This window comes from Botrytis cinerea, chromosome 4, assembly GCF_000143535.2.
Source record: "Botrytis cinerea B05.10 chromosome 4, complete sequence".
Classification (NCBI taxonomy): Eukaryota; Fungi; Ascomycota; class Leotiomycetes; order Helotiales; family Sclerotiniaceae; genus Botrytis; species Botrytis cinerea.
In genome coordinates this window covers 1,453,207-1,474,205 of record NC_037313.1, presented here as the reverse complement: position 1 = coordinate 1,474,205, position 20,999 = coordinate 1,453,207, and the positions used below count along the sequence as shown (strand labels likewise).

The 20,999-nt window shown below is 44.6% G+C and overlaps 6 protein-coding genes across 7 annotated transcripts; 4 read left to right on the top strand and 2 right to left on the bottom strand.

Annotated features, from left to right (window-relative positions):
• Positions 1-1,046, top strand: BCIN_04g04150 (hypothetical protein). The gene is made up of 3 exons (XM_024692580.1): positions 1-328; positions 381-428; positions 486-1,046. The coding sequence occupies exons 1-3, from the start codon at positions 209-211 to the stop codon at positions 663-665; spliced, it is 348 nt and encodes a 115-aa protein (XP_024548359.1). The 5' UTR covers positions 1-208; the 3' UTR covers positions 666-1,046.
• A 182-nt stretch (positions 1,047-1,228) lies between these two features.
• Positions 1,229-2,636, bottom strand: BCIN_04g04140 (hypothetical protein). The gene is made up of 2 exons (XM_001557484.2): positions 2,462-2,636; positions 1,229-2,238 (listed from the first exon to the last, which is right to left on the bottom strand). Exons 1-2 carry the CDS (start codon positions 2,557-2,559, stop codon positions 1,950-1,952), a joined length of 387 nt encoding a protein of 128 aa, XP_001557534.1. The 5' UTR covers positions 2,560-2,636; the 3' UTR covers positions 1,229-1,949.
• A 177-nt stretch (positions 2,637-2,813) lies between these two features.
• Positions 2,814-4,587, top strand: Bcsnf7. The gene is made up of 4 exons (XM_001557483.2): positions 2,814-3,301; positions 3,362-3,566; positions 3,624-3,832; positions 3,892-4,587. The coding sequence occupies exons 1-4, from the start codon at positions 3,118-3,120 to the stop codon at positions 3,972-3,974; spliced, it is 681 nt and encodes a 226-aa protein (XP_001557533.1). The 5' UTR covers positions 2,814-3,117; the 3' UTR covers positions 3,975-4,587.
• A 1,311-nt stretch (positions 4,588-5,898) lies between these two features.
• On the top strand, positions 5,899-15,668 carry BCIN_04g04120 (hypothetical protein). 2 transcript variants are annotated; one of them, XM_024692578.1, is made up of 15 exons: positions 5,899-6,260; positions 6,341-6,416; positions 6,589-6,906; positions 7,013-7,633; positions 7,730-11,143; positions 11,215-11,262; positions 11,342-11,431; positions 11,500-11,604; positions 11,664-11,828; positions 11,894-11,983; positions 12,086-12,133; positions 12,198-12,281; positions 12,657-12,737; positions 12,876-12,962; positions 13,012-15,668. In XM_024692578.1, exons 1-15 carry the CDS (start codon positions 6,171-6,173, stop codon positions 15,330-15,332), a joined length of 7,638 nt encoding a protein of 2,545 aa, XP_024548357.1. In that variant the 5' UTR covers positions 5,899-6,170; the 3' UTR covers positions 15,333-15,668. The 2 variants fall into 2 exon arrangements, with proteins under 2 accessions (XP_024548357.1, XP_024548358.1); XM_024692579.1 differs by having other exon boundaries at positions 5,899-6,416.
• A 459-nt stretch (positions 15,669-16,127) lies between these two features.
• On the top strand, positions 16,128-18,517 carry BCIN_04g04110 (hypothetical protein). The gene is made up of 3 exons (XM_024692577.1): positions 16,128-17,415; positions 17,474-18,265; positions 18,363-18,517. Exons 1-3 carry the CDS (start codon positions 17,316-17,318, stop codon positions 18,416-18,418), a joined length of 948 nt encoding a protein of 315 aa, XP_024548356.1. The 5' UTR covers positions 16,128-17,315; the 3' UTR covers positions 18,419-18,517.
• A 153-nt stretch (positions 18,518-18,670) lies between these two features.
• BCIN_04g04100 (hypothetical protein) lies at positions 18,671-20,851 on the bottom strand. The gene is made up of 2 exons (XM_001557477.2): positions 20,565-20,851; positions 18,671-20,438 (listed from the first exon to the last, which is right to left on the bottom strand). The coding sequence occupies exons 1-2, from the start codon at positions 20,620-20,622 to the stop codon at positions 19,645-19,647; spliced, it is 852 nt and encodes a 283-aa protein (XP_001557527.1). The 5' UTR covers positions 20,623-20,851; the 3' UTR covers positions 18,671-19,644.
• Positions 20,852-20,999: the final 148 nt, after the last annotated feature.

Genomic DNA, 20,999 nt, shown 5'->3' with positions numbered 1-20,999 from the left:
GATTTCAATAAGATGTTAAATGAGGGATGTTGGTAGCTCCTGATGTCTATTGCCACCTCCTTAGTCGTAATAAGGCTCTTATAAAATGCCCTAATATCCATACAAAAGAGCGCCATAGACCAGCGTGTGTGGTGATACACACCCAGTCCATACCTCCTTAAACCTCTTGCTTTGCACTCATCTTCCTGCCATACCATCGCCAAGTGCAATGTCTTCTCAACTTAATCGATACTGGATACCCAATTTTGATATCAACAAGAGAGTCATCACCAAGGAGATCCAATATTATCTGGGACCAGAGTCCACGCTGAGGCCATATACACGAGACGTACGTGATGACAATTTCAGCTGCCAAATAATCATGCTCATAGGGTGCATAGGGAGAAGACGGGTATCTGATTAGCACACCAGGAGAGTGCTTGACAGATGTGAGCACCTTTATGTACAACAAACCGTCTGAGAATCTCGATTAATTTGATATATAGGAACAGATAGACGATATCTGTATCAAGTCGAAGGAGCTCTGGGAAAAGCAAGCAGCAGCTCGAGCCAAGAAGGAATCAGACAAGCAACTAAAGCGGCCTCTACACCAGCCAGTCGTCATCTCAAGAGGATCAAAGCACCGTTCTCCAAGATTCCATCGTCCGCATCATAAAGGTTCATGATATTCGAATGGCCAAGACTTCAAATACTAGGGGCAAAATGATCCTAACGATGCCAGTATCCTACGAGTGGATATTTCAACGAGAGATAAAGAGTGTGGTATCGTGCTTGTTCCATAGAGCAAAAGGGTTCGAAGTTAAACACTGTGCCACATGGCAAAGATACTAAGCTGTGCGGAAGTAAAAGTGCATACCGCTTGCATACATCTTATTGTTGATATTGATATCCTGGTTTCTTATGTAGTCTTCTCTGCATTTTTGGGGGGTTTGCTTACTGGCGTATAATCTGCATATCCCTCTACATACTTGCCATTATTCCAGTATAGGAAAATTCATATGTTGGCACAATTCTCTCCGAAATGTAAATACGGTGAACAGAAATCAGCATCCAGAGCCATTCTTGACTATTGTGAAGATTTTTGACAACACAAACTAAAAGCGCCATTCCATTCATGGAGGCTATCAAAGGTGCTGTGGCAGTTCCACCATGTCTACTACTAGAGTGATAATCGCTAGCTATCCCACTAGTCTTTGTCGCATTTGGCGCAGCCAAAGCTAGGACCGTTTGAAGCCTCACAATCCCGGACATCTAGATTGAGGCTGCATCTTGACTGCGACCGAATAGCATATTAGGCTGTGTTGACCTGCAGCCAAGAAAGAAGCGAGATACTACATGTAGTTGCAGCTCCTCATCCTTGCACTGAGTTCATCGGAATTTGGCGGACTAAATAGTATAGCAGTTGTATTGACAATGTAGACATTCCCACCGTCTCAAGAAAGCAATTAGGGTCCCATATAGTATGGGAAGTTTGATCATTTTCAATAACGACATGAGCAAATTCTCAAGACTGACGCAATAAAGTCTTTTGGCCTCAACACAAACCGAACTCAAACTCAACAGTAACCACATGGGATTTGGATGCTCTGCGCCGTATTTTTCATGTGCTGCTAGGCCTCTGACTGATCTATAAGTCCTAAGAATCTTGATCTGAATCGGTTTGTAGGGACGAATGTTGACACGGCCCCTAACGGTAGAACCACTCTGACAATGAGAAAATAAACCCGCCGCCATAGCGATTACATGCAACGGAGTACAAAGACCCTGTATATGAAGACTTTGCTAAGCTTCTCAGAAAAAATTGCGACATCTGGAAGGAGTGCGTTTATCACTTGAGTTCGGGATGGCTTGTCAGGATCCTCATTATTTGGGTTCGAGTCTCAAACGAACTTGAACAATTTCTTTCTGCAACACTGAACCAAAGCTCTGAAGATCCTATGTTCTCAACGTCAAGGCGTAAGACTTCTTTCATATGCATCGAGTTGTATAGGACCGGATGACCACAAGGCAATTGCTTGAATAGTAATAGCAGTACCAGATTTACGAGCTTTGATGTCTTGCGGTTCATCTGTATCTGATATATAACCCACAACATTGATCCACTCTCCAACCCGAGTTTCATGGTGGGTTAAGCTATTCAGCAGAAGTTGAACGTTGACAGAGGCTTTGATCCCATTGCCAACGGGAAAGTTGTGTTCCAAAGTAAGCACAGCAGAGCTTCTGTTGTAACTTATCACGCTATATAATTGCAATGTTAGTCCATCTCTTGTTAAATTATAAACCTTTCCAAAATGCTGTGCCGAGTACTTGGGAACTCTCCTTAGAACTGGCGAGTAGATAAGATCTGACAGACAATGTCTGCGTTTTCGAGTGAAAGAAAGGAGAGACTACTAATATACATTCTAGAGAGTGAAATTTTTGTTGAGAATAAGGAGTAAACTGGGAGAGATATTAATCATACCATCCTAAGAATCGAACTTTATCTCCTTCTGAAAACTGTTGAAGGTCGGCAAGTAATATGAGCTTCGAAGGGTTAGGTCCCGAATATTGTTTTGACATATTATTTGCTCTAACGATCAACCCAGACGATTATACCATGGAACTATGATAAAATAAGGTATTGGTGTTGTTGATTCTTGTGTTAAAACTTTACCTCATGTACGAGAGATTCGAGATCACCCGATGGCTGGGCTGGAACGAAACACTACACGTGATCCATGTGCAATCTTGCGCTAACCTGATATAGACGAGGGGACTAGCGTCATCATCGACGCCATGTTACCACACTTTCATCATTCACTTCAATCAACCATGCGAAACAACCGTAGGCAACCACAAAAACATCCATAGTATTTCACACGACACATACTCGACACTACGGATTCCACCCCCAACTGTCAACCAACTCGTCAACTTGCCTTTACCGTCTTTGTCCGACAAAACCAAGCTCCCCACTATCAAGTTCCGATAGCAGGTCTTATCATCAAACCCTAATCATTAGCCGCCACTTCGATCGATTTCGAGCCTTTACAATCTCCTCATAATTTGCGAAAAAGCGCTGGGGACTTGAAAGTCCTGCCAACTCAACGATTTCGAGTCTGCACAGTATCGTGAAATATGTCGGGTGTTTGGGGCTGGTTCGGGGGAGGGAGTGCGCAGAAAGCGAAGGACTCCCCGAAGAATGCCATCTTAGGACTACGTGCGCAGCTTGAGATGCTACAGAAACGAGAGCGTCATTTACAAAGTCAAATGGACGAACAAGATGCGATAGCTAGGAAGAATGTAAGCACGAATAAGAATGGTATGTTCTATTTCTCTGGACTGTGTATATAGCAGCAGCTGATATTTGGTTATTTCTTAGCTGCGAAGGCTGCATTGCGCCGGAAGAAACAACATGAACACACTCTAGATCAAACTATCGCGCAGATATCGACATTAGAACAACAAATATACTCCATCGAAGCAGCCAACATTAACAAGGAGACTCTCCTTGCCATGGAGAAAGCCGGCAAGGCAATGGCAGCTATCCATGGCAAACTCGATATCAACAAGGTTGATGAGACAATGTGTGTTTTTGTGGTTCGATCAAGATTGGGATACAGGCTAATATATACTCTTTTTAGGGACAAACTTCGAGAACAGCATGCTTTGGGCGAGGAAATCGCTCAAGCTATTACGAGCGCACCTCTCGGCGAGCCTATAGATGAGACTGAGCTCGAAGACGAATTGGCAGATCTCGAACAAGAGCAGTTAGACAATAAGATGCTGAAGACTGGTTCTGTACCAGTCTCTGATGAAGTTCATAGGCTGCCATCTGTTGTGAATGGAGAGGGTGAGTTGCTGATTCAATCATCATTATTTTGTTGAAAGTTACTAATGATTTAATCTCAGTCAAATCCAAAGCACCAGTTCATGTTGAAGAAGATGACGAAGAGGAAGAACTCCGAAGGCTACAAGCTGAGATGGCCATGTAATTCAAGAACAATAAATCCAATATTGAGTGAGTGGGTCGTTGGGCTTTCTGGTTTTATTAGTTTATTTTGTGTATGGGGGAGGCGCGCGAGATTCTTCTGGGAGGGCACTGGCAGCTTCAATTTTCAATTTGCACAAGAGAGGATATTGGGAGTTTCGAATCCATTAACTGCGACGGCGTTTGGGATTTGTTGTACATCTGTCAAACGGACACCGAATACCTTCTATTGCCAATAAACTAGAATAACATCTACCAACAATGTAGTGATGCATGTGGTCACCAGCACCTTCCTTGAAGTTCGCTCACATGATAGTAATTCAGCGGTCTCATATTGTGGATAGATAGATACACCCATACATACATACATAGGTACATGAAAGCTAAAGTAGGGATCCATCATGTCAGCCTCGCTTTTGAGTCATGTTTTACCTTCCTAGTTGAAACATTGGGAGGACGGCAACTAGGAAATAGAAGTAGCAAAACACATCAAAAATTCTATTCGGGAGGGAATGCTGTTATTCTTAAGCACTTGGGCTCAGATTTAATCCTAGCTTGCGCAGCTCATCCGGATCATTCTTTAGTTGTCGAATTAATTCTAGACATTCTCTTTGTTAATTATTGTAACATTCTAACCACTCGTTTTTGGTCCTTTTGTACCCACACCACCAACACAACATCTTGTGCATCAGTGCATCAGTGCATCAAATATATGTAAGGTCTCACTACAAGTTATCACCCCTCGTTTTCTAGATGCTTGGAGTAAGTTGGATTGACATATCGGTATCGTCGACGGAATCGCCAAAAGAGCTAGACCCTCGCCCCCTTGAAGATTATCGTACATCGGATCCCCGGGCACCCAAAAGGATGGGTACAGTAACTCAGTACGTACTAGGCGATAACTTATGTAGGTAGGTACTTGATGTAATGTATCTGTACTGACAACTCATCACGTCGCAAACACTATTCTGGGCATCAGCACCAAAGAGTTCCACCGGTGTGGCAAAGGGTTACCATTGACCAACATCGTATGGATGGCATTGGAAGTTATTGTCATTTATTGGGGATCCGAAGAGGGGGTTTGCCTGTTGTGATTTTCATACTTTCCTCTTTGCCCATCACATTCTAGTTTCTGTCTTGCTCCCACGACGATTGCCGGAGGATAAAGCTGGAGATATAGGATGATCATTGGATGGTTCAATGGCTTGATTGGCTTCACGGGCAGGTATTCGCAAGCATCCAAAAGATGAGGCAGGTATATAAGGCGACCGACCACGTTGCACAACCCGCCAGGCCAATGTGCACGGCGCCGCGAAACATTTTCGGGTAGCAGTCTTGTACATCAGCACATTCGATGAATTGATTGACTGGCTGGCTGATTGCTTTGACCAGTAGGCGTGGTTGTCGGTAGGTTATTCAATACAATCACAATCATCAATCAATCACCGTCCCACATCATCCAGTGGCATCTACCCCGTTTAGTACGACGTAGGCGTGTGAATTGAATGGGAGCTGCAATGCACGCAGCAGGGGGTTTGGCCCATTTTACCGGATTTATTCCTGCACGTTACAATTTTTTTCTCTGGATTTTGAACTTTGAATTTTCTGACTGCACGGTCTTGTCCACTTTCTCATCAATGTGCAGCTTGGTTGGGCTGCACTCGGGGCCCTGCAACATTGATCGCGGGTTGCCTCGAAAATCGCATTTGATTATTATCATTGATTTGCTTGCGACGTGGCTGCAATGTATCATATCGGGCCAATAATGGTCGAGCACGACCATGATTTAGGCAAATTTCTAATAATGCTGTCGACAAACATTGGCAAATCGTGGGATTACCGTGGGAGCTCTGGCCCATCATAGAGTCTATCTCATGCTATGGGGAAAAAGTGATATCGCACTCTCTTTCGTCAACGACTTTCTTCTTGTGCCAATGAAACCAATCTTCGCAGGAATGTCCCATTTTGCTTCCGAATCTCTCTTTTAGTCTTGTATTTATCCTTCATTCGATTTTCCTATAGGCGAATCATTTTTCGCCTTACCATCTGCTGATATAAGTCATCTTGGATTCTTCATTTATCGTACCGTCTTCCATTCCAACCACGTTGAATCGATTCTCGGGTGGTAACCAAACGTTTGTCACCCAAAGATTGGGCACCCGCATTCAACCGGAGGCAACCCCCCTCGTCATTGTAGACCATGGGAAGAAAGGATCAAGAGAACAATAAGAAGGACGTTCAATTCGTTCATCACGTAGAGGATTCTGCATCTTCTGTTGCTTGTGACGAGGTACACACACCCTCAGTATGAATATTTCTTTTTGTCCAGCCAGAACCACGGCCATTGGTAGTAATTGGTCCTCAATCCAGACAACTCAGTGGGCAAAGCCTATAGTATTGGATACCTCAAATATTAAAATTGCCAGATATTGTGAGGGGAAGACAGGTAAGCTTTCCTGATTCCATGTCTGCATCTCGAAATTTCATCAAAACTCTACAATCTTCTCCACAATTATTGTTTTTGATCAAATAAACAATCATAATGTTCCACTTCCACTAAAAATGCAACTTTGAATGCTCCTATAGATCTAACTTTGCATTGCTAATCAACAACACAGACGATGAAGATGAAGAGGAGGGTGATGGTAATGATAATGAGACTCAAGACAAATTAAAGGGAATACCAAAGGAGCCAATAGAAACGAAAGAAACAAGCGACACCCCGCTGTCTGAAAGTGAGGAGGAAGATCCACATTCACAGGAGGAGGATACTTCCAAGGAGGAAGGAAATGAAGATACACATGACTTGGAAGAACAACCTCAGTCTCCCAAAACCGACAAGCCCTTACCGACGACAGATGAATTGACTAACTCGAAATCGATAGAGTCGACCGCGACTCCGGAAGAAGATCTAGCGAATGATAGTACAGAAGCAGGTATGGAAACATTTTATATCTTGGAGTACTAAGTATCATATTCACGTGTCCATGAGCGCCACTTCGTCTTTTTAAACATAAGATCTCATCATTGACTTTCAAACAGTACCGGAGCCAGAATCGAATCACAACTTAGAAAATCCTTCCGATCCTACTTCAGATCCACCTGATGGTATCCCTCCCTGTGTTCCAGACGCTCCACCATCAGAAGACATACGGGATGACAGATATGCACTTAGTAAAATAGAACCCCATCAGTCGCATCCGTCAAATCATACAGTTCGTTTCGCCGATGACATCGTATCAACAAGTTCCAGGTCAAAAGACAAGAAGAGTAAGAGGAGCAGTAAGGACAAGAAGCCACCTGTGCCCGAAGTGCCACGCAAACCCGAATCTCTGTTGAGTAAGAAGACTAGAAGGAGCAGGGAAAGCTCCCGGTCTACTGAGGAAGTACCACCGGAAGTTCCCGATCCGCCCCTGCGGAAACATGTTGAGCCTGAAAAACATTCGAGGGGGGAGAAAAGGAAGGCAAAGGACAGGAAAGAGAAAGGTGACGCTAAGAAAAGTAGGAGCAAAGGGAGGGATGCTTCTAAAATGGCATTAGTACCAATACTGAAACCTTCGGAATCGGCGATACAGAGTGATAAGTCCATACCGGCTGAAAACAATGACGATGAACCAGTCCAGGAGCCACTGACAACTTCAGATGTTGTTCAGCCAGTATCAGGTGAGTACTACTATTGCTTGATGAAGTTTTGAAATATCAATCTGCGGTCAATAATCAGACGTCATGAATAAGATGTACTAACTATCACCCCAAAAGATCCAGACCCCCCACCTCTTTCAGAAGATAACCCAAGCGAGAATATAGAGGCCGAAGAAATAGTACCAGTGCAAGAGAACTTACCAACACAACTTGAAGAGCATCCAAATACCGAGGAGACACCAACCAGTGATGTACCAGCTTCAGATGACGTAAAGGAGGAGGACGAAGACGTTCCGAGCATGCAAAACAATCAGGCCGTCTCCGAAGAACATTTAGTTACAGAAGAAGCACCCACAGTTGATGTGCTAATAGCAGAAGATGTAAAGGTGGAAGATGGAGAGATTCCGATCACAGAAGAGAATCCTGCTGCCGTCGCAGAATCTCACGTGGATGAGGAAATTCCTGTTACAAACGAAACGGATGAAGTTGAGGATGATAAGCTCACAGCTGTAAATGGGACGGAGATTAATGCGGAAGAGCCCAGCAGTGAGGTTCTTTCGGGGGCTGCAGTGGAAAGTCCTATCAATGAAGAGGAAAGTCCTTTACCGGATGAACATGGTCCATTGGATCCTGAAGCAGCTGGAAAGAGCTCAAGCAGCGAGGATATTCCAACTGATGCCGAGGAGGTGCCGGCTCCTGTGGAAGAGGCTTCAAAACCTGTCGAATCCGTACTGATGAGTGCCACTGGCGAAGAAGATCCAAGCCCCCTGGAGACACCTACAACGGTCGATGAGCCTCAGCCAGAGAATGGCATTCACCCTAGCGATGAACCGGCTATTCTAGAAGAAAGTGCACATAATGATGAGGAAGTATCACCTCACATCGAACATGTGCCTGGGGAAAAGATTGAATCAGAACCCCAAGCCGAACTTGATGCGAATGAAAAGCCAATAGAGGAAGAATCTTCTAAAGAACCCGTTTCTGAAGAAGCCTCCGATCCAAGCGAGCCAATATCTCTACCTGTTCAAGAGCCAGTTACGATCGAAAGCGATGCTCAAGACGAGAAGAAAGAAGAACCCAATGACGTCAATCATGAGACTTTGGATACCCCAGAAGAGGTTGTCCCGGACCAAACAGGCACAGAAGATTCAAAAGATGAGCCTCCCCAACTAACCGAAGTCGAAACGCCTAGTCCCGAAGAAACTGGACTCAAAAGTGTTGAAACTCTCGAAGAGGTAAATGATCATACCGATGAGGAATCGAAGCCATGCGAGGAAACGCCTACGGAAACAGAGCCCAACAATATCGATACCGATATTCTGACCCCCGAAGATCCGACAGGGACTACCGAGACTAATGAACTAGCAGATCACGTGGAAGGCTCCGATGTTAAGGATGATGTCATTCAGGAATTAGCACGTTCAAGCGATTGCGATTCTGATGATAGTCCGGCCGTTGAAATTAGCGTTGCCGGAGAGTCTACCGAGGAAAGTCCTGAAGTCAGCCCAGAGCAAGAAAGCGTTGAACCCAGCGATGACGTCCTAGATGTTCCAGTTACAATCGAAAAGTCAACACAGAGCCAAGAAGCTGCCCTCGTTGAACCCGGAGATCTGGAAATCAATACAAAAGTTGAAGAATTGCCAATCGAGAGCGAAAATGTTCAGGAAACTCCAGTAGAAGAGGAAGCGTCGGATAAGGATCATTCGGATGGTGCACAAGCCATAATCGAGGGAGATTCAACACCAGAAACATCTGCGGCAATCGAAGACGCGCCAATCGATATGGAAGAAAGCAATGAAAATTCAGAGAATGAAAAGACACCGATTACAAATGATCAAACTTCCATCGAGGCTGAAAATGCTCAAAAATTACCGGAATCCGAAGAGACTCCAATGGAAAATGAGGAATCTCAAGAACCACAAGCGAATGGTGACATAGTAAATCAACTCGAGAAAGTCGATTTGCCAGCCGCGGTTGAGGATAACTTGGAGCAGGAAAACATTTCTCTAGGAGATGTTGAAGATTTTTATGAATCCTCCGAAGATGACGAGATAGCAGATTTGCTTATGCCTGAACAAGATCCCGTAGTGATTGAGCAGGCATCCAATCATCCAGAAAACTTGCCAACAGAAGATGCTTTAGACGAGATAGAAACGAAACAAGAATCTCCAGATGCCGCCCCAATGACTAAGACTGATAATGAAATCATTCCTGTCAATACTGAAAAGAATTTGGAACAACCAAGCGAGGAGTCACAAGTCGAATCTGGAGAGGAAAAGCTTTGCAATGAAACTCAAGAATTGCCGGCTAGCGATGAACATCAAATAGAAAACTCTCAAGATCCCCCTCAAGATCCGAATGGAAGTCCCGCACAAACTGCTCCAGATAACATCAATCCCGAATCAATTGAAGAACTTCACACCAATTTGCCTCCTACCGAGCACGGGGACGAAATCGAGGTGAAACAGTTGAAGGAATCTGATCCAGTCGAATCGGATGATGAGGCATCGAGTTGGGATGGCGATTCAAATGATGAAGATTCGGAATCTGATAACGAACACGAGGAAAATAATTCGCCTGCCACCGAAGGAAATGGCCCTGAAACAGCAAGTAGTGAGGAGGAACATTTGCATAAGACGGAAGAAATAAGTGCTCTGGCTCTTGATATTGAATCGAATGAAGCTCCTGTTCTTTCCTTGGATAGTGCGCCCAAATCATTGGACGGAGAGGATAACGTTCAACTTGATGAAACAGCGAATATCGATAATAACAATGTTCCTATCCCCGGAGAAGAACCCGTCGAGAACGTCCCCAAGTCCGTAGAGGAGGATAATCAGCTAGCCGTAACAGCTAATGTTGGAGATCGCGATACTCCTGTCCACGAGGAAGAATCTGCCGAAACCCCGCAGATATCTGTTGCAGACAACCTTTCCGAATCGGTGATTGAGAAGGATACTACCCAGCCAAGCGAAGACATCGATATTAAAGAAGTTCACGAACCAGAAAAAGAGGTTATCGAAAATACAGAGACCTCTGCCGTGGAAAGTCTTCCCGTATTAGTCAGTGAAGGAGAGAAACATATCGAAGCTTCGGAAATTGAAAATCCTACCCAAGAGTTAGGGAAAGACCAAGAAACTCCCGTCATCGAAGGCGATACTTCCAAGTCAGTTATCGAGGAAGAAGAACCATTGCATTCAGAAGAAACAATCGATAACAAGGAAACCGGAATCCCAATGCCCGAGGACAAATCTGACCAGAGTCCGGACGCCCCTGCAGTGGAAACTTCCGAGCCAGCTAGCGAGGAACCCTCAGTTGAGACCACAGAAAATACCCCGTCCCAGGAATCCGAAAGTCTTGTTCCTGAGCAAGGGGCAATTGAGGTGTCAGAAGTTTCCGTCAATGAGGAAAATGAGCCCGAACCAGTTGTCGAGGACAAAGAACCCATTCAGTCCGAAGAAACCGTCTCATGTGAAGATCCTAACCTTCCAATTCATGAAGAACAACCCGTTGAAGCGCATGAATCTCCTGCAGGTAATTTGACATTCAGTTTTCTTCCACCAACCTATTTGAATACAACAGGATACTAAGATAGCAATGAACAGCCCCGGAAAAGATTGAGATCGATGAGATCACTGGTGATGTTGCTGCTAGTAAGTTTCCCCACACTTTCTCTTAACACTGTGCTTCGTTTGGCATGAATGAAATCAAGGGAATAACAAATTCTATTAGTCACAGAAAAAGAGACCCAAACCATCGGTGACCCCCAACCACCCGCGGAAGAGGATAATGAGGTTGTTGAGAATGTGGAAGCTCCAGTCGGTAAGAGGTCACAAAATGAGAATATTTTATAATCAGAATGTCAGACATACTAATGATTTACTGAAAAGGACCAGAATCTGTCCCCACCGATGCTACACCTGTTGAGACAGCGGCAGATAAAGAACCACCAGTAGAAGCACCTGAAGAGGAGGTAGTTCTAGGAAAAGATGCTGGTAAGTATTGCAAGGAGTTTATGCTTTATTTTTGAAATGTAGCTGAAGAAAACATCTAGATCTCGAGTCAACACCGATGGAGACCATTCCAGTTCAAGAGCCTTTGAGTGAAGATATTCCTACTGAAGAGCCCCTTGATGAAAATCCTCTTATCGAAGAGCCCGCTCCTGACGCTCCGCACACTGAAAACCCTGCTGCCGATCCAATCCAGGAAGGTACAGCTGGTGAGTGTTTAATAACTAATTTCTCCACCACGTTCCAAGAAAAGATTGCTCATACCAAAATACAGAACCTGAACCTGAGCCCACAATAGGCGAGCCCATTCCCGCTCCAGCCGAAGAATCAACTCCTTCAGAATCTCCTATAGAACCAGAAGCCAGTAAGTGTCCCGGAGGTTTTGAATTCATCTCAAACTGGGCTTTGGATCCCCTACTTAAAGCTCCCTCAGAGAATGTCAAGCTCATTGATATCTTTTCAACAGCCAACTGTCCCCCTTCAGAGCCTGTGGTTGAAGAAGAAATTGCTCCTGGTAAGTCTTCACTTTTTCGTCTCTTGTCCACATTATGATAAATAAACTAATGCGGGGTAATTAGAATCTGCCCCAGTTGATACTCCCGAGGAACCAGTAATTGAAAGCAATCCCGAGCCAGAGAGCGTCGAGATAGAAATGTCTATTGGTAAGTTATGTGTTCTCTTTCATTTTGTACACATGCAACGCTGCATACGTATGTCCACGATCATTTGACACGTGTCGAATTTCATACTCCACGACAACGCCACTTGCCTATTGTGGATATATTCAAAACTATATATTATACAGCGTATATTGTATTGGCAGATTTCTGAGTCAATCTACTTCGAATAAACTTTTACAACCCCAAGATGTATTTCAGACAGCCGGAACTTTTGACAACTTTCATACCAAAAGATGACAAATCCAAAGTTTAAAAGAACATTGGGCGTTGCAAATGCGAAAGAATCCAATAGACACCTCTCAGAAGATAAAATAGAAAAAGTGTCTTTGCACACAAACTGACACGAGATGTTTCTAGAACCCAGCCCAATCGTTAAAACTCCCCAAGCAACTCCCAAACCCGTTGAGATTTTGGAGGATGAGGAACAAGCACCACCTGGTACGTTCAATCTCGGAGATCTTGAATCCATTCTCGTTTTGAATCTAGAATTTACGATGGCCCAAAGTTTCAGAGAAAGAGATTTTTATCTTCACTTTCCCCTTAATCCTTAAGTCACTGACGCTAAGTATCATGCAGAGTCTGAGCCTAAGCAACTTGATGTCGTCCAACCAGTGGAGGAGATTCAGGGCGAGGAGCAGCCTGAGGTCGTTGAGACATTAGAGGGTGTGTTGTCATTGATTCTATTGAATGAATGCATACTGATATCGAATAGAAGATCTGGCCACTCAAGAACCAATCGAAGAAGTGGCCGCTGGGCAGGCTGAAGAGACTACGGTTCAAGAACTCACTGGGGAGCCAGCTGCCGATCATCCCCATGAGGATACCACTAGCGAGGCGCCAATTCTCGATATACCTACAGTCGAGACTGCCCAAGAGCCAGTCGTCCCGGAACCAACCATTGAAACGCCAATTGAAGAGCCCGTCGCCGAAACTATCCAGGAACCAGTGGAGGCATCCAGTGAACCAGATCCCCAACAACCTGTCGAAACTGTCCAAGAACCATTAGTGGAAGCATCCAGTGAACAGAATGTCGAAGAAGCTGTCGAAAATGCTAGCGTTACGCCACCGAACGAAGAGCACGTCGCTCTAGTGGCTGAACAGCCGATCGATGAGACAATTGTTGCGGAAGCACCACCCTTAGAAGAGCCAGCGATAGAGGGCACTGTTGTGGAACAAACTACGGAAACCAAGGAGGCCTCCGAGGAACCCGCCCAAGATCTATCATCTGATCCCTCTGCGGTCCCAACAGCAGAAGAAGTCCCCGAGGCTAAAGAAATCTTGCAGGAAGTTATTGAAGAGCCTCCTGCTCCCTCAGATCCCATAGAAGAGCAAGTCGAGTCTCCAAAGGACGAGAAGCCGAAAGAAGTCGAGGACTTTGAGGCTGTTGCCCTTGCTGGACTTGCAAGTGCAGCGGCAGCGGCAGCGGCAGCCAAGGCCTTGGACGATAAGGAAGATGATACTCCAATAGCTGACCAACCTCTGGTAAATGAGCCAGAACGAATTGAAAATCGCGAGGATAAAGGAGCTGAGTCTCCTTCAAAATCAGACAAAGACAGACGCAGACACAGGAGCTCGAGGCATCACTCATTCAGTAATCACAATTCAGCCAAATATGGTGAATATCCACCTTCCAGCAGACCAGAAGAACAGCCAAGACGCCGAAGACATTCTCACAGTCACAGAACCAATGGCGCAACCAGTGACAGGGAAGATGATAAGGAAAATTATCGTAGTCACAGACCTAGTCAAAAAGAAGAGGACAGAGAGCGACCAGAACGTTCTCATCGCCGACGATCTAGCCATAGGGAAGACGAGCCCGAGCGTTCTTATCGACGTAGGTCTGGCCGCAAAGAAGAAAAGGAAGATAAAGAGGAGCCAGCCCGCGATATTTCTCCAGCAAAGCAATCTCCGGATCGTCGAGATAGTGCTATTGAGGGTGTGGACGATGAACGTGAACGTCGCCGACGCCATCGTAGAGACCGAAATCGAGAGGAACAAGAAGAGCACGATAGAAAAAAGGAAGAACGCCGAGCAGCTAAAAGAGAAGCAGCAATCAAGGCCGAAGAAGCCTTCAGAGCTGAAGAAGCCCGAAAGGCTGAGGAAGAGGCACAAAAAGCTGAGGATTCACTGCAAAGGAAAAAAGCCGAACCAGTTCTATTATCATCCGCTCCAAAGCGATCAAGATCACGAAGAGAAAGTACTTCAAAGTCGTACTCGATCACTCCCCATGAAAGTGATGGCATCCGATCCCGACTTCTAAGTTTCAAGAAGCGTGTTCAAAGCGAAGTTACCAGTCCATTCATGGCAAACGACGAGCCACATATCAAGGAGAAGCTTACCCCCGTCACACGTTCCAGAAGGGATTCCATCGTTGATGAGCCGGGCCCTCCTCAGTTCGATGTTACACCAGAACGTCCAAAGATGAGTTCTAACGCAAGAAAATCATCTCGGTCATATCCACACCATTCTCACTCGTCGTCTCGTAGAGAGTCTGAACGAACTTATAGTTCCCGGAAAGAGCCAAGTCGACGAGATTCTACCAGGGAGAAGTATAAGACGGAGGAGGAGAAGGAGGCAAGAAGAACTCGCAGGGAGATGAAGAGACAAGAAAGGCTTGCCAAGGAAGAGGCGGAAGCAGAAAATATGCTCCAAAGGGAAAAGGACGATGAGTTGAGGCGTCGACATCGTGAGGAGAGACGTAGAAAGCGAGAAGAAAGAGATACCGAGGAACGCGAGGCCAAGGAGCAAGAGGCCAGGAATCGAGAACTGGAGGAGAAAAGTGATAAATCATTAGAACCATTCCCCGAAAACGATGTCGATAACGGAGAATCGAAGCCTAGCTCGAGGCCAGTTACTCGGGAAAGACGACCGACGAGGCATCATTCGAATTCTTATAGTTCACGAGGCTCTCGTCCAGAGATACCCATATCTCGAGGCTCCCGTGCATCGGAAAAACCAGCGGAAAAACCAAAGAATGCTTTTAAGAGCTTTATGACATTGGGGAAAAAGGTCTTTGCTTCAGAAAAGCATTGATTATGACATGTATAACGGCCATGATGATATACGGAGTTTCTCTTGTTCGATTATTTTGATTTCGATTTCGATTCTTGATTGGTATTATGTTTATGATTGTGGAATATGCTTTTGATGAGTTCTGGCTGGTGATCTGATCATTGCGAAGATGTTATAATATGGTGGTCGATCTGTGTTTTCAAGTACATAATAGTGTTGAGCAAGATCTAATAGGGTTCTTGATGTCTGTCAGCCCTTTGTATTTCAAGTTTCCTTGGACATATTTCTTTTGTTTAACTGTAGTTATTGAATGTACTTAACAATTTTTGGGATAACGGATATTAGAATGAATAGTCATTTCTTTTCATATGCAGTTGAGCAGTTTATCATTATGGTAGCTTCAGTCTCTTGGTCATGCTTTATCTTCCTATCAAAATTCAAATTATGGCTCTTCGATTCGACTTGTTTGTGCTTTCAACCTGGATTCAAATAAAGAAGACATTCGCTGTTGGCGTGGTACTTAGTGTTATTTGGGAGCCATCTCGAAGCAACACTGCCGGCATCAGGGGGCCCTTGAAAACAAACTCCGCGAACTCCAGATTGATGAGAATGGCTTAATGTGTGGCGAGGAAACCAGAGGGTAACCCCAATTTCATACCTGGTCTCTGGCCCTTTGGTTATTTGCAACCAAACGTTCCTATTTCTTATCTGAACGTAAAGGGATGTTTCGTGCTTTTGAACGTATTGGGAAAGTATCGGACGAATTGCCAATTGTGCTAGAAACTTTAAGTATACTTTCATCTGATATCGCTTCATGATTGTTCTAGACCGTGCTGCTCAGGGAAAGAAAGAAAGTGGCCAATTTCGCGGAGTCTTGAATCAACACCGTCAAATCCACAAACCCACAACTCCACATATCCACCTGCACGTCCATTCTTCGTGCTACATTGACACATTGAGATCGTTCGTTTGACGTCTAGGGCATAATCAATACAAGACGTTATTCCTATTCTTTCATGATTTGTCAAGTTTCAATTATGCATGCATCTATCTGCTTGCTTCGTGCTGTTGCCGACGGCTATTGAAGAGCGACGAAAACCGACCCGTCCTAACCCTTATCATCGGCGATGTTAACGGAGGAGTCAAGCCTTTAATATCGCAATCTTGTGGATTCACTGGGCTCTTGGGTTAATAAATCCAAACCTTCTTGTTGGTACACTGTTGGTTATATCCCGTCCTCGTGTTCGAGTAGCATGTATATATATTGTGGCGGATACATCGTTTACGCCGCATTTCCCAGCCGCCTTGCTTTCCTATTATTTTTTCCCTCAAGAAATTCGATTTGCCGTTATACGTCGGGCGTCTGTTACCATTTGCATGGCTATACCCACATTCGTACGGACATGACAGGTACCATTTTCTTCAGTTAGAGTTCATGCTTACGAGTTCTCTCGGTACCAAATCGTGTACCCAGTCGTGCCAGTCCAGTGCCACTGTGACAAGCGCTTGACGTTGACCTGGAGATGATTTTCCAGTATTGACCAGGGCGAAAAGGCAAAGGGGCGGAGAAGACAGGGCAAGACATATCAGCGCTTTGAGATTCCTCCCTGATCGTTCCACAAGGATAAGTTTTGATCGTCGCCTCAATCAGGAAGTTAAAATTGCGCTCAAATGGTCCATCCGGAATCCTCGTTTCATCCGAATTTCTTGCAATCAAGTCAATACGTTCCGTACCGTATTTGTTCCCCTGGATTCCGCTTTTCAATAATAAGTTGGAGATGACAGCTGATATTGCTTGGTTCGTTTGTGGAAGGCCAAAAATACGAGCACATTTTTGATATGTGTCCTAACGTCTATCAAGCCACCAACATGCCTTATGCCTTACACTGAAATCCAACCCAACTTTATTGAATCCGGACTTCAAACTTTCACCCCCTTTTCGTTCTTCGCCCAATACGATCAGATATTCGTCATTATCGTGATGATCTACAGTTTTCACTGACCATGCCGCACGTACCACAATCTTTACAGCGTCTTCACCACAAGGCCACCCACAAACCTGGGGTATATGAAAGGATTGAATGTCTCCTATCAAAGCTAAAAAGTACGGTCCATCATAGAGATAGAGTCAATTTGTGACCACACAACTGACTATTGGAAAGAAGTTCGGAGGCGTCCTGCCCAGGAAGATGCTCATATCTTAGAGCCATGTAATGGATTCTTCAATCTACCAGCGGAGCTCCGGCATGAGATTTACTCATATCTCTTCAGGAATTTGAGATGTCGAGATGATATTTTCTCTGAAGCAGAATGCCACGACTTTTTCGTCCATGAAGGAGCAGTTTTATTCCGGGTGAACCATTGGTTCCTGAATGATGCGGCTGAATTCTTGTGTCGGATGAACCCTCGATTTATGTTATATCGACCTTCCCTATGCCGTTTTGCTTTCTCCATCACATATGACTGTGTTCGATTTCTGAAGAGTCTGGAACTATCAGTACCATCCTCCGAGACCAAATTACTGGAGCCAATCCTCGAAGAGATCATAGCTTCTAATGCTCCGTTGACCTCACTCACTTTACATCTTACTCCTACGTTTCCGGGAAGCTTAAGCTATCCATGGCCAATGTACATCATTCCAAGGTTACAAGTGGAAACACCAGCAAAGGAACATTTCTACAATATTCATCCTCATTATTTATCTATCAAATATCATTCGCAAGCTGCTGTGGATAATTGCCATCGATCCCCATTGTTGATAGGCAAATTACAGAATCTTCGATATCTAAAGATTACAGGTCAGCCAGAATTCGATGTTATGTTTGAACTTGCCATCGTGAAGCTTCATCTGGGAATGATGGCGGCCGCTAAATCTGCGGGGACATATCTTGCCCTATCACCAAATAATGGGCCTCGTGGTGAAAAATGGTATTATGAAATTTGGATCATCCCAAGTAAGTCGGTCATTGCTACCATTGAATAACTTTTACGATCATCTTTGCAACGATTTCACTTGGAAATTGACATTTGTAATGCTGACATTGTGTATAGCCTCGCGTCACTCAAAGCCAGCAAGTCTTGCATCGCATAAGCTCTTAGAGTGCTGATGTGGGCATTTCAACTTGTACCTAAGACCTTTACAGACAATATCTCTGCCATAAGTATACTCGAGCAATATGGCTCTTACTAGTGGCTTGCTTCCTTTGCCTTTTACTAGCAGAGATGAAAGCTCTACACATGAAAGTCACTTTTGATCTGTGTCTATCACATAAGATCAAAGAGATTAAATGGAAAACACCGCTTCACAACTGCTCGAGTACATCAACATTGGACTAGCGGGCTCGGAGAGTTCTACCTGCTGACCACTTCCGCCTTGATCCATTCATCATGCAACTTTCGCTAATAAAGAACGGATCACTAAGCATCAATTGATGAGATTAGTCTGCTGATTTGCGTCGAACAAGATAGTGAAATTTTTGTGGTGTCAGGCGCAAAAACGAGGTGCCTCTCGGAAGGACCATAGAATGTGCATATATTCTATGGTGCCACGTAAGACGTGAACCTCATCTACACATCGACAAATGACAATCGGAACCCTCTTGTAATATCACGGCCAAAGAAAAGTACATTTCGATAGGAAACAGCGGCAATCTGGGAATGTGTCGACGAATGAAATTCCTCCGAATCTTAAACAAGTTCGAGCACCAGTGTGCCGATTCTTCATCCTAAAAACAGATCGCCACCCGAGAACCGTCGAGTTGACCCGAATCATGCCGGACTCGAAGCCGACCGATTCCATCCCAAAAGATATCATTATCATCCTCCCTATACCACCGAATTCACTATAAAGTTCCAGTCGCAAACAAGCGACGACTTCATCAAAATATTATACGTTATTGACGGGGCCAGATATCGATGCAATCTTATAACGTCATCGTTACCTTAGCATTAAAGAATATCCGAGAGGTTCTCGTTCCACGTCAACTCCTCAGAAATCTTTGTATCTTCAGCCCCAAAAGTTATTCTCCATACATATAAAGAAAGCTTCGCACATATTCATCCGAACTTGATATGTCTATCGCCCTCGACCTAGCGAGATCATACCAAATGACATCTGTCGAAAATCAGGGGTTAATAATGACGGATTGGTTTCGATTCATGATTTCCCACTTTCATGGCAGATAAAAATGTCTGCTAAGTCCAACAAGACACAGTATTGACTTTTTCAATATGCATGGTCATACTGATATCCAATTAGAATCTGCCTAGAATCTATCCACTATCAACTATTCACGAATCAAGACTTCATTCCCAAAACTACACATCAACAACACTATCTTAAAACCATTCCACCATTCGCACATACAACCTGTCCAGTACACCATTGACTATCACTCGTACATAACATGCCCACGATCCCCGCAATCTCAGAAGTATAAGCTGGTCTGCCTCCAGCATTTGGCGCATCATCCACCAAATCCTGGTCATCCAACTCCGGCCTGATTTTGCTTCCCGGAGTACTTTCAATCCAAGGTTTCAGCTCCTTCTTGAATCCCGCAGTGGTACCTGCCCACATATCTGTCTTCACAGGACCTGGATTAATGGAGTTTACGGTTACGCGATCATGCAATTCGCGTGCCCAGGTTCGTGTCATGGCATCTACAGCTGCTTTGGTACCACCATATACCGTTTGGCCCCAGAAACCCTCGGAACTAGAGACGGAACCGAGATTAATGATGCGGCCGGATCTATCGTGGGGAAGATAGTCTAGTGCGGCTTGTAGGAGAAGAAGAGGACCAAGCACGTTGATTTTATATTGCCAGTTGAAGTCATCGATTGTGATGTCTGGGATGGGTGTGTTTCGAGACACACCTGCATTATTTACCAGAATATCGATTTGAAATTTTCCGGTGGCATCTGAGAAATGGGATTTAGTGGTGCTGATGATGGTGTCTGCGCCGGATTTCTCAGATACATCGGCTTGGACGATGAAAGTTTTGATGTTATGGCTTTCTTCAAGCTTCTTGGAGAGCGCAGTGGTGAGAGTAGCGGAGGAATTGGATGTGTAGTTTAAGACAAGGTTGGCGCCCTTTGATGCGAGGTTTTCGGCAATTGCAGCTCCGATTCCTGGGGTTTTGATCAGTGGGTGTTGTTTTTATAGATTGTATAACTGGATGGGTAGAGCGGAGAGAAGGCTTGGGGAACATGGAAAGAGATTTGTAGAATAAATGTGATAATAAGCAATCAACTCACCTCTAGAAGCACCAGTAATGATAGCAAGTTTGCCCTCTAAAGGTCTATTTGAAGCCATTGTGTAGTTTCTGATGTGATGTGATATGAATCCCTCGAGCAGTTTAGTCTTAGAAGTGATAATTGCACTTTTATCTCTTGGTTACTGGATCGCTTGATCAATCAATGAGGAATTGAAGCAAGCAAACAACAACAAAAAGAAAACGTCTACTCGGTCTTTATATATGCGCAACAAACAGTTCCAACTTCACCTCACTGACCTACCTATCCCCCTTCCTCATACCCCCACCATACATCACTTGAGCATTCTATCTATGGTGGGGTTATACCTAATTGTCGGCATAGAAATCCCCGGGGTCCATTTATCATTTCCTTAGTTCTTATCGGTTAAGCGCACCAGTGACAAGTGAGTTGCGAGGAAGCTTTGCATTACACAAT